At 33.3% G+C, this 13827-nt stretch overlaps 1 protein-coding gene across 3 annotated transcripts in view; it reads left to right on the forward strand.

Moving 5' to 3' along the window:
• The window catches only part of Gopc (golgi associated PDZ and coiled-coil motif containing), a 45289-nt gene that overhangs the window by 17469 nt on the left and 13993 nt on the right, over positions 1-13827 (forward strand). For 2 of the 3 annotated variants that reach the window (XM_047558408.1, XM_047558410.1), the window contains exons 2-5: positions 6492-6656; positions 8184-8207; positions 11345-11520; positions 13263-13428. In XM_047558408.1, coding sequence (XP_047414364.1) covers positions 6492-6656; positions 8184-8207; positions 11345-11520; positions 13263-13428 — 531 coding nt within the window. The remainder of the gene's footprint in view (positions 1-6491; positions 6657-8183; positions 8208-11344; positions 11521-13262; positions 13429-13827) is intronic. The other variant, XM_047558409.1, reaches the window with a different exon arrangement.

The following is a 13827-nucleotide window of genomic DNA, read 5'->3' on the forward strand; positions in this document are numbered from 1 at the left end:
TGGGACTCAGAAGAATAGGATTCAAGTGCTCTTTTGCCACTGACCAGCCGGGTAGTCCTAGAAAGTAAACAGGTTTGCTGGGCCTTGGTTTTATTATCTAAATAATATCTTACTTAAATATTACTCAGTTTAGAGTAAATTTGAAACACTGTTTCAAAAGAAGAAAATTGGACTTTGAATTTTGATACCTGCATCCCTGGGGATGTACCCCTGAGTTGAATCCCCAGTTAAAAATATGAGTATTCTGTTCATTAAAAGACAACTTTAATAAAGTGAAAAGAAACCACAGAATAGGAGAAGGTATTTGTAACTCACATGCGTGTGTATATGTGTGTGTGTGTGGGGGGGGGCTTACAAATACTTCACAAAGAAAATACTCCAATAGTAAATAAATGAAAAGGTGATCTACCTTATGAGCAATAAGGAATGATCAATTAAAACCACAGTAAAATGCCATTATAATCCTACCAGAATGTCTAACATTAAAAAGATTGGCATTGCCAAGTGAAAGCAAGGATGCAGAGCTGTAAGAGTTGTCACACATGGTGGGCTTGTCAGTTACCATCATCACTTTAAAAACCATTCAACCTTTTCTACTGGAGTTTAACATACATAGTTGGCCCTTTGTATATATCTGTGGATTCTGCATCCGTGGATTCATTCAACGATGGATCAGAAATATTTGAAAAAATGTCTGGACTGAACTTGTACAGACTTTTTTCTTGTCATTACTTTCTGAACAATATAGTATACCAACTATTTCCATAACATTTATGTTGTATTAGGTATTACAGGCAATCTAAAGATAATTTAAAGTATACCGGAGGATGTGTGGAAATTAGATGCTAGGTCATTTTACATAAGGGACTTGAGCATATGTGAATTTTGATATGTGAGGGATGTGTCCTGTAACCAATCTCCTGGGACAACTGTACATGTTCTGCAACTGAGAAATTTCCCTCCAACATACATATTCAAGAGAAGTATATTAAATATTTATTGAAACACAGCTTATAACAATATCATTTTAATAGTAGAAAACTGGAAATAGGACAAATGTCCATTGAGAGTAAAATAAAATTTATTAGTTTTGGTATATTTATTTAAGTGACTACCACAAAAAATAAAAATGAATGAAGTGCAGCATAAATGAATCTCATAAATATACTCTTGAAGCAAAAAACCAGATGTAATGGATGTGTATTATATAATTCCACTTAGTTATTAGCATTTAAAAACACAAAATCTGTCAGTAACGTTGGAAGTCAGGGTATTATTTTGATTACCTTTGTGGATGAGGTGGAGGTGGTGATTGAGAGGAGTTTATAGGGAGGGGTCTGGGGTGCTAATATTGCCCTAAATTTTTTTTCTTTCCTGGTGCTGGGGATTGAACCTAGGACTGATCTACCACTGAGCTACATCCCCAGCCCTTTTTTGACTTTTTATTTAGAGACAGTCTTGCTAAGTTGCCCAGGCTGGTCTTGAACTTGCTCTCCTTCTATCTTATCCTCCCTAGTTGCTGGGATTCCAGGGTTGTTCCACTGTTCTTGGCACCCTTATTTTTTAAAAAATATCTGGATGGTAGTTTAATTAGTGTGTTTAGTTTCTGTAATACTTTATTTGTGTACTTATATAAGTTTGTACATGAATAAAAAGGTATAAAAATGAAATGAGGAAACTCTCCTGGTATGGAGTACCTTCCAGGAAATTTAAAAAAGAAAAAAAAAAAGCAGGAAACAGCACAATACTTCTATTATGCCACATTATGGTTCAGTATTTAGCATGCCGCTTTTTTATTTCTAGCTCTTGTTATCCTTGATTGATTATTTCCTGGTCCCCAATCCTTAATATTCTCTTCTCCCTATAACACTGTCCTAAATATTAATTCACATCTCTATTTCTGACAACTTTTTTACTTGTTTATTTCCAACATTCTGGTGGGATAGTTCCTGCTGATTATATATTTATATATCATGGTTTATACAAAGATCAGCATGTCTAAAATTTCAAACAATATTTTCTTCCTCCCTCATGTGTAAGCAAGCTACTATTCTATCTAATGTATTTCTATCAATGGCTTTCACTCCTCTCTAAACTTGAAATATATTAGTTTTTATTAAACCCAGTTTTCCACTGGACATTCACTGTAGACAACACTTAAAGTGTTGATAACAATTTTTTTGGCATTGTAGTCTTTTATTTCTGCTTACAAAACTACCTTGATAACCTATTATTTAGAAAGCTACAATCGGGTGTTGCTACTGTGTCCTTGTCTTTGTCTCCTTACTTGAAAATAGCATGTTGCAAAAATGTCAGTGAGAATAATGTTTCAAAATAATGTAGTGACAAGGGTTGCACTAGTGTATAAATATACTAAAACTCACCATATTTATACTTTAAAAGAGTAAATTTTATGTTCTTGAATTATTTTCCAATAAACGTGTTATTAGATACAAAAAAATACCATTGAATCATGTAGTGGTGTCCTATCAGATTAAATACTAGTTTTAATTCATCCCAAAGCCATTCATTTTATCCAGCCTTACCTTTCCTATCCAGTCCTATCTAGTCTGTCATGCAGTCCATCTAGATGGTCTGAGTTCCTTGATAATATTATTTTCATGTACTTTTATATCAAATATTAATAAATTTATGAGACTAGTCAAAGCCATGGAAATTACTCCTGTTTTAAAATTGAGCAAACTTGGAGACAATATTTTACTCAGTCACAAGGTTAGTATTAGCTATCATTTTAACCTAATAGATCCTAATTGAATATCTTTTGTATTCTAGAAACTTGTTTATGCTGTTGGGATATAGAGAGATATTCCAGTCCTCTTGTCCCTGTGCTCAGAGTATTTACCTAAGATGCTTCTAGTGTGTCTCTGCGTCTTCCCGCCTTTGCGAATCTTATTCCCATCTTTAGATTTTATCACTGCTTATATTTTGCCCATGTTTTTGTTTTCCTTAAATGCTGTTCTACCTTACTCTGAAGTATGAGTTTTTCCTTACTGACTTTTTTAAAACCTTTTTTTACTTGGAATTCCTGGGGACTGGTCCTATTTTCTCTGTATAATCTGTAACTTGCCACATTTTTTTTTTGTTTGTTCAGTTGGTTATGTGCATATTTTTCCACCCTAGTTGATATGAAAGTTTCTCAAGGACATACCACTGTATGTTTTCTTATTTTGAGACACGGTCTCGCTATATTGATTAGGGCCTCACTAAGTTGCTGAGGCTGGTGTTGAACTTGCTATCCTCCTGCCTCAGCCTCATGAGAGGCTGGGATTACAGGCATGTGCCACTGCACCGACTGAGCTATCTCCCCAGCCCTGTTTTTTGGTTTTTTTTTTTAATTTGTTCTAATTAGTTGTACATGACAATAGAATATATTTATGCATTTTGATAAATTATACATAAATAGAGTATAATTTCTCATTTTTCTGATAGTACATGTTGTAAGATCACATTGCTCATGCAGTCATATATGTACATAAGGTAATAATGTGTTTGATTCTACTATCCTCCTACTCCCATACCCACTCCTCTTCCTTCACTCCCCTCTACCTAATCTAAATTCTATTCTTTCCTAGTACCAGCCCCTCTATTGTGAATCAGCATCCGCATATAAGAGAAGACATTCGACCTTTGGTTTTTTGGGGTTGACTTACTTCCCTTAGCCTGATATTCTCCAGCTCCATCCATTTACCAGCAAATGCCGTAATTTCATTCTTAAGACTGAGTAGTATTCCATTATATATATATATATATATATATATATATATATATATTATATATATATATATATATATATATCACATTTTCTTTATCCATTCATCTGTTGAAGGATACCTAGGTTGGTTCCACAGTTTAGCTATTGTGAATTGAATTGAGCTGCTATAACCATCAATGTGACTGCATTACTGTAATATGCAGATTTTAAGTCCTTTGGGTATAAACCGAGAAATAGGATAACTGAGTCAAATGGTGGTTCCATTCAGAGTTTTCTGAGGAATCTCCATACTGCTTTCCATAATGGTTGCACCAGTTTGTAGTCCCACCAGCAATATATGAGTGTACCTTTTCCCCCCACATCCTCTTCAACATTTATTGTTGCTTGTATTCTTTATATTTGTCATTCTGACTGGAGTGAGATGAAATCTCAGAGTAGTTTTGATTTGCATTTTTCTAATTGCTAGAGATGTTGAACATTTTTCATATATTTGTTGATTGATTGTATTTCTTCTGTGAAGTGTCTGTTCAGTTCCTTAGCCCATTTATTGATTGGGTTATTTGTTGTTGTTGTTTCTAATATTTTCTAAGTTGTCAATGGATCTTTTATTTTATTTATTTATATGTAGTGCTGGGTATCAAACCCAGGGCCTCACACATACCAGGCAAGTGCTCTACCACTGAGCCACAACTCCAGCCCCTGGGTTTTTTTTATGTGTGTGTGGTTTTTTTTTTTTTTTTTTTTTTTTTTGGTAAGTTTTTTGAATTCTTTTTATATCCTAGAGATTAATGCTTTATCTGAGGTGCATGTGTGGTAAAGATTTTCTCTCAATCTGTAGGTTCTTTCTTCACATTATTGATTGTTTCTTTTGCTGAGAAGAAACTTTTTAGTTTGAATCCATCCCATTTATTGAGTCCTGATTTTACTTTTTGCACTTTAGGGGTCTTGTTAAGGAAGTCAGATCCTAAGGTAAAGATTTGGGCCTACTTTTTCATCTATTAGGCGCAGGGTCTCAGTTCTAATACCTGTCTTGGGTTCACTTCAAGTTGAGTTTTGTGCAGGGTGAGAGATAAAGGTTTAATTTCATTTTGTTACATGTGACTTTCCATTTTTCCCAGCACCATTTGTTGAATAGGCTGTCTTTTCTCCAGTGACTGTTTTTGGCACCTTTGTCTAAAATGAGATAACTGTATTTATGTGGGTTTGTCTCTGTGTCTTCTACTCTGTACCAGTGGTCTACATGTCTGCTTTGGTGCCAATACCATGTTGTTTTTGTTACTATTATCTCTGTAGTGTGGTTCCGAATGGAGAAAAATTGAAAGCATTCCCTCTAAAAACTGGAACAAGACAAGGATGCCCTCTTTCACCACTTGTACTCAACATTGTCCTTGAAATTCTAGCCAGAGCAATTAGAAGAAAGAAATTAAAGGGATACAAATAGGTAAAGAAGAAATCAAACTATCACTATTTGCCAATGACATGATTATATATTTAGAAGATCCAAAAAATTCCATCCACCAAAAAACTTCTAGAACTAATAAATGAAGTCACCAAAGTAGCAGGATATAAAATCAACACCTATAAATAAAACGCATTCCTATACATTAGTGATGAATCCACCGAAAGAAAAATTAGGAAAACTACCCCATTCACAATAGCCCCCCCCAAAAAAAAAAAAAACTTGGTAATTAGTTAATAAAAGAGGCGATAGACCTCTACAGTGAAAACTACAGAACTCTAAAGAAAGAAATTGAATACCTTAGAAGATGGAAAGACCTCCCATGCTGCTGGATAGGCAGAATGAATATTGTCAAAATGACCATACTACCGAAAGCATTTTACAGATTTAATGCGATTCCTATTAAAATCCCAGTGACATTCTTCATAGAACTAGAGAAAGCAATCATGAAATTCATTTGGAATAATAAGAGACTCAGAATAGCCAAAGCAATCCTTAGCAAGAAAAGTGAAACAGGGGTTATCTATAGTTTTTAAAGTACTATATACAGTTGTTGTTGTTGTTTTCCCTCATTGTGCCAGCATAGTTCTTGACCCTTTGAGTCTCAGTAAAACTATGTTGAGTTGAATAGAAAACAAAGATGTTATCTTGATCTTTGATCAGCTGACTAGTTGGGAAGACCAAACACAAGGCATACATCTTGTATACAGTGGTAAAATGGTGTATTACTGGTTGTGCAAAAATGTAAAACTTTGTAATTGAATGAGTAAGTTGTTTGGATGAGTTGTTTTGTTACTCTGTAACTGAAAACTTCAAGAGTTAACTGTGATCTTTAGACCTACTGTGTCATTGAAGTTGATACTTTAACAGATAGCAAGTGATCTAATTTGGACAGAATACTTCTTGGCCTCTCCTCTGATATACTATTAATGTTAGTGGACCACCTTAACACATTGTCTTTGCAGGAGGATGAACTGTCCCATACTTGTATGTTTTCATGAGCTTTATAGATAAAGGTGAAATAGTGAAAAGTTTCCTTAATATGAGTAAAATAAAATGAAAGTGGCATTCTGGGTTATTAGAAGATACTATTTATAGCAGGACTCTCTTGCCACTCAAATATCTCACTTGTAACTGTTGATTTCATGTCAGTTTAGATGGGTATCTTGGTCAGTTAATAGGTGTCTGTCTAGTGTTCATGTGTTCATGTTAAAGAGTCTTTGTCATTCTTGAATAACAATTATAAGAATCAAAGTGAAGAAAGTTAATCATCCTTAATGTTTTTTATTGTTTTACAAGGCACAATTGGTGGATCTAAGATCTGAGTTGACAGAGACCCAAGCAGAGAAAGTTGTATTGGAGAAAGAAGTGCATGATCAACTTTTACAGTTGCACTCTGTTCAGCTTCAGCTTCATGCTAAAACTGGTCAAAGTGTTGACTCTGGTACCATTAAGGCAAAATTGGTAAGTATTTAAAGAATGACATGTATTTTAGAAGGTATAGAGGAGAATTTTTGATTAGGCTCTTAAATTATAAAATGTCCAATGTGCTTGTTGGGGAAAATTTAGAAAACACAGGAAATTCAAAGTTTGTGATGATCTTGTTTGTCTACAATCTCACCATCAAGAGATAATTAGTGATAATATCAATAGCCATCTGATAACTAGAGTAGATTTTTTCTATTTAAAAATATGTATAAATATGTGTAAAAGAATTTGTGATTATAATATAAAAATGATTTTTTATTCTACTCTATCAGGATTAAATTCAGCAGCATATAATTGAAACTCACAACTGACATTGGGATTATTCTTGAATAGTAGTTTTTTTCTCTCAAAAGAATCCTGAGTTGATATGGCAGCTCCTTAGATACAGGGACACAGTTTTTTTCTTGTGTAGTGCTCTGCCATTTTTAGCTCATTGTTTCCATGCTCAGGATTTCTTCATGTTTTCACTCCAGGCAGAAAGAAGGAAGAATCTTAAGAAAAGGGCAAAAAGATGCTTCTCACCTGTGTTAATCTGTTTCAAGAATTTTTCATCAAATTCTCCTGAGTAATTTCAGCCAGCATCTCACTGGCTATCCCTAGCTGCATGCCAGGTTCTTAGTTGGTTTCATGGCCACCTTCAGTGCATTTGGAATTCTGTTTAGAAGGAAGAAGGGGAAAGTGGAATTGGATGTCAGATAGTAGCACATTCATTCTTTTGCTTTTAATTTATTATAAGCATTTTTCCTGCTGTTGAACTCTTTGCAATATCTGCATATTACTTCATTGTATGAATTTACCCTAATTAACCATTAGTTTCTTAATTAGTTTTAAGTTATTTAAATAGAAAAAAATTTAAAATCTCATTTCAGTTTAACCTCAGATGTACTGAGTGTATACTGTGTGTCAGGCATTTATTAACTCTGTGAAGACAGAACAATAAATAAGACAAATATAGCTTTGGAGAGACAGAACATGCAATGATGTTGATGATGTGATGAGAGTAATGCATTTTGAAGTTTAAATTATTTTCAGTTATTTTGATTTTTTTGTATTGATATGTTAGAATTTATTTAAATGAATATACTCTGAAGTCCTCTTAAATTCTGAAATTCTGTGAATTTAAGTTAGTAGTGTTTTATCTAACTGAATAAAGGTCAGATCATAACTGCTTCTTTGAGGTATTTGAAAATAACATTGAGAAATAATTTACATTTTTCACTAGAAAAGAATTTACCTGAAATTTTAATATTAGATTTGAAAAATGGTACTATAGAGGAAAGAACACTGAACCAATTGTGTTGAATGTATTTGATAAAACAAAAAAATTTAATCTAGTACTGTACAGTTATTATTACTTATAGATTTGCAAATATATTTGTTCTAATGAACTTTACCCAAATGATATTTGACATATAGAAATTTTCTTTATAATGATTATACCAGTAGGTAAATTCATTTGTTTGATGGTTTTCTAATTATAAAACTTCTTTCTTATATCTTAAGTCTGTCCCCTCTATGGAGGAGCTGGTAAGTATGTTGTCTCTGTTTTGCTTTAATATGTCATGCTGAAGTATTCCTATTGTTTTATTTGCATATTACATGTTGTCACTCTTTGTATTTGAAAAACATGTTAATGATAGCAGTTTTTAAATTTTCAAATACATGAAAAGTTCAGTGGATGGCCCATAGTACTTTTCTCACTGCATGTTGTTAAAGTTTTTCTTTTGTTTGTGATTTATAGCCATTATTTGCAGGGCTAATTAATGCACCCATTAATGTTTGACAGTCTCATAGCTTGTGGCTTTCTCAGACCTCTACTTAAAAGAGCAATTGGTTTGCCCACATGAGGTATTGAAGATATGTTAAGCAGGCCTATTACTAACCCTTTTAAGTTTCTGTTTGTATTTATTCCCAGAAAAGGATGGTGCATGTTGATTTCTTTGTCATCCACTTGGTGTGTTACATTTTTTCAGCAGTCTTGAGAATAATTGTGTGACTTTTAAAACAATTAGATTTTGAAAATTCTTTACCAGAAATTAACTTGGAAAATAACAATATATAAATTTTTGGTATTTTTACCATTAGCCCAACCTAATGAAGTTCCAGTTTATCTTATGACTTCACATCTTTTAAAGATATATTCTTTGGATAACTAAATATAAAATAAACCTGGTAACAAACAGATTAAAAAAGAAACAGTAACAGAATTATCTTGTATTCTGGAAGTAATTACTTTTAGTTTCCTTAATCCATTTCTTGCTTTTATCTATTAATTTCAGCTCTGATTTTGTCAGATTCCTTAGGGTTTTGAATCATTAATGCAAAGTGGTAGCTTAATGTTTCTCAGATTTCACTAATAGAGTATAAATAGCTCATTAAAGTAATTGAAAGTCACCATAGACCAAAGAAATCTTGATCTTCTAGGAATGCTTCTTCTGAAAGGGAACCAACTTCAAAAAATGTCATAAAATGATTTTTTGTTCATGTTATTCAAACTCTATTTATTGAGTAAGGGGGAGGATAGATACCTGCCCTTTTAGGAAATAAGTTCTGAAACAAATTGTGATGTCAGTAATTCCAAATTTATTACAAAATGAGTATTCTAGATTATTAGCCTTCCAGACTCTTTAAAAATAATATGAACAATCCCCAGTACTGCGAAACAAACCAACAAAAAAATCTAGAAATTGTGTTCTAGAGGTTATATATATATTTTTTACAGAAGTTGAAAAAGTTTGCTAATCTTCCTTGTGTCACATATAAAACAAATATTTTTAAATAAAATAAGTATATCCAACATTTTGTAGTTTTCATTAATTTTGGCTTCTGTGTATTTATGTATTTGCTTAAAATATACATATATTTAGGAATATGTGTACATTTTTAATATTATGGTGTGTACTTCCCTTGAATATTAATATATCTTATTTTTTATGTTGGTCAAAACAGTAGACCAAAACAATCACATTAGTACCAAAATATATTCCTAGAGTTGCTGAAAATTTGCTTGAATTTGCTTTGTAGCTTCTCAATATTCAGAATAAAAATGAAAATAATTACTTAATCTATGCTCATATGATAGAAACAATACCATTTGCCATTTCCTCAAAAGAAAGTTTTTTCTTGATTCTAAGAAAGCTTTTTTTAAGTCTTCATAAAGGGACATGGTGGTATTAGTAAACAATGTCTTCCACATCTGATTAGCAAATATCACCTTTTTGTAGCATTTGTGGATTCTGTAAATCAGAAGTCAGTAAAAGCAGTTCTACTCAGGATAAATCCAATTTTGAAGTGTTTGGATGGTTTTCTTCATTCTAAAATAGCACTTAAAACACCTACAGGGCCCATATTTAACTCTGAGAAAGGTTTTGTTTGGCTACACACTGTGTATATTTGATTTTAAATTTTTGAGCAGGACTTTGAACCTTCTCTTTTGCATCCTGTCTGTTCTGGGTCATTTGTAACCCTGAAGGCATTTACATTTGTAACCCTTGATCTTTGAGAATATATAGTCTGTACTTTATGCTTTTAAGGTAAATTGAATATTATTTCTCACATACAAACCGCTGATTAAAAACTTGATGGCAAAGATCTTGGGGATTATACACTCTGGCTCACATGTGTAGATTCACATAGACAGACTACCTACCTAGTGGAGCGTAGGATGGCATCCTTTTAAGAGAGCTAAAATTGGATGATCATTTTACTTCATCAGAGGCCAGGGCTTTCCTCAGAAAACAGTTTACAAAAAAAAAGAAAACAGTTTACATCTACTTTAACATATAAACAAATAGATGAGCTAGATCTCAAAGTTTAGTGATAATCTATACCAAAGATACACTTAGCCATAGAAATTTTTAATGTGTAATGTTTCAATGCAGTTTTTACTGATAGTACTCCATGATTACAAATGTTTTTTTAAAATATTAGAATAATGGACTGGGGATATAGCTCAGTGGTAGAGTGCTTGCCTACCATACATGGCTAGGTCCTGTGTTCTATTCCCAGTACTGGGGGGGGGGGGGGGGGGAGAAATTAGAATAATTTAAGCCTTGTGTTTCTTACAGTTCTCCAAGTTAAGTTTAGTTATAAAATGAATCTCCATGTAACAGAATGATTTTGACTTGTGTCATAGCATTGTTGCATTAACATTAATTGTTAGAAAAAAATAGTGATTATATTAGTCTAGTTTCTTAAGTAATTTTTAGGAAGTAAGTTGCAGATTTTATTATCTTCTTAGAGAAGACCACTTCCTCTACTATCCTCAATATCAGGGTGCTTTGTCACCTGTAATTATCTAATCTGTAAGACATAATGATCCTAATTTTAAAAGAACCTGGTGGGCTGGGAATGTAACTCAGTGGTAGAGTGCTTGCCCAGTGTGTGAGGCATTAGGTTTGATCTCCAGCACCACATAAATAAATAAAATAAAGGTATTGTGTCCATCTTTAACTAAAAATTTTTTAAAAATTAAAAAAAAAAATTATCCAGATTCAAACCTTTGTGTTCCATTACATAGAAATGAAGTGGCAATTTTTATCATATGCTTTCATTGCTGATATTATAGACTGTGTGATTAGGTGTATTTTAAGGAACATGGTCTACTGCTTAGAGTCATAAAGGAATTTTTATTAATTAATTTATTTTTTTGCTAATTATACTAGGAAAGAGAGCTTGAAGCAAACAAAAAAGAAAAGGTAAAAGAAGCTCAACTTGAAGCTGAAGTGAAATTGTTGAGAAAAGAGAATGAAGCCCTTCGTAGACATATAGCTGTTCTCCAGGCTGAAGTTTATGGGGCAAGACTGGCTGCCAAATACTTGGATAAGGAACTGGCAGGAAGGTGTGTAGAAAAATGGGCATACTTGTATTCTTAGGTGACACATTGGGTATTTAATGAAGTCGACTCTTGTTATAAATTAAACAGTTTTTATCCCTAGAATTATTTTATAGTTGTTTGTCTTACTGTTATTAAATTAATGTTGATAGTATTATATATTGCATATGTGTTTAAGCACATATATAGACACACATTAATATAGATAGTAAATATGTTAGTCAGTTTTTTGTCACTGTGACCAAAATATCTGACAAGAACAACCTAGAAGAGAAAAAGTTTATTTTGGACTCAGTTTCAAAGGTTTCAGTCCATGGTTGACTGGCTTTGTGGTTCTAGGCTTAAGGTGAGGCAGAACATGATAGAAAGGCCTGGCAGAGGAAAACTGTTCAATTCATGGCAGCCAGAGAGAGAGCTGGGCACCAGCGTGGGAGGAGCAAGAGGCAAAATATAATCCAAGGGCATGCCCCGAGTGACCTGCTTCCCCCAGCCATGCCATACCTTCTTACAGTTACCACCCACTAATCCATTCAAGTGATCATCCCATCATATCTATCCACTGATTAGGTCATAGTTTTCATAATATGATTATTTCAGTTCTGGACATTGATGTATTGCCTAACAGGAGCTTTTTGGGGGACATCTCATATCCAAACCATAACAAAATTTATTGTGAAATGCTGACAACTCTGCAGAGTATCACATTCCATCTGTTTCCCTGCCTTGACAACATAGCAGGTGTTCATATGATCAACAGAACATCCACAAACAACTTTTTATATGATCACTGAAACCTGATCTTTCTTACCTTTCAAAAAAAAAAAAACAGTTGGAATTAACAGCACTGATTTTATCATTAAAAAAATGAGTTCCTTTACTATTAATTTTTTAAGGTAAATCATTCATGAACTTTGGTGATTTGTTATTAGTACTAAGTCATTTTATCCTTACTGTTTTAGTGTTACATTGAGAACTGATGTGAAGCATTGAAAAAGAATTTTTATCACCTTGAAATACAAATTTTCTAATAACTTTTTAGCACATTTAAAGTAATCATTTTGTTAGAAGAAACTACCATTAAAAGAAATTTTTTATACATTGTCATTTAAAAGCCAATATTTAATCCTGTTTATCTGAGTTCAGTTAGTTACCTTGATTATATGCAAGGCATAAAACATGTTGTCATTAAACTCGTAAATTATATTTTTTAGATATACTGAGTTAAGTGTATGACTAAAGGAATTCTCTCTCTCTCTCTCTCTCTCTCTCTCTCTCTCTCTCTCTCTCTCTCTCTCTTTTTTTTTTTTTTTTTTTTTTTTGGTACCAGGGATTGAACCCAAGGTTGTTCAACCACCACTGAGCCACATCCACAGCCTGGTTTTATTTTTTATTTTGAGACAGGGTCTCACTAAGTTACTTAGGTCCTCACTCAGTTGCTGAAGCTGGCTTTGAATTCTCGATCCCCCGCCTCAGCCTCCTGAGCCACTGTGATTACAGGCATGCACCATCATACCTGGCTCATTCATCTCTTTAAAAAAATTTTTTTCCCACATTTTTTTTTTCTTGAAGATATTGGTCCTTTTCAGAATTTTCAAATCTTTATAAATCTGAGCAATATCAAGAAGTTCCTGAGTATTAGTTTTATTATCAATTGAGATTTATGCAAAAGCTACTTGTGTTCAGTAATTCTGAATTCTCTCTTAGTACGTATAATAAAAGATTAACTAAACTCTTTTCCCAATATGAAGGGTCCAACAAATACAGTTACTAGGACGAGATATGAAAGGACCTGCTCATGATAAACTGTGGAACCAATTAGAAGCTGAAATACATTTGCATCGTCACAAAACTGTTATCAGAGCCTGTAGAGGACGTAATGACTTGAAACGACCCATGCAAGCACCACCAGGCCATGTACGTTGTTTTGCTGCTGCTTCCCACACAACCTCTGCCTTCTTGTTTTAATTACAAGTCCTTTCAATTCTTCTAGTAGTATTTGAAACCTTTAAAGAGTGAAAATGGTATTCAGCATATTTAAAATAGATAAATACTTAAAGTTTCAGGAACCCAGAGGAGTTTTGGTAGTTCTCCACAGGCTGACTAATGCCCTGCAAATGATACCTCTGCAGACTGTGAGCCACTCCTAGCAAGCATATATTGCTAACACTTTGCATCATATTTCAGAAATTTCCTGGCTCATGGTTGGGAATGCTTAAATTTGTTTTAATCTTAGTTGGGTGTATGTGCTTGGTTTGATAGATGGCAAATACTAGATAGAAGTTCATTATGGCAGTTTTTGATAGTTAAATCCAA

This window comes from Sciurus carolinensis, chromosome 7 (assembly GCF_902686445.1).
Source record: "Sciurus carolinensis chromosome 7, mSciCar1.2, whole genome shotgun sequence".
Lineage (NCBI taxonomy): Eukaryota > Metazoa > Chordata > Mammalia > Rodentia > Sciuridae > Sciurus > Sciurus carolinensis.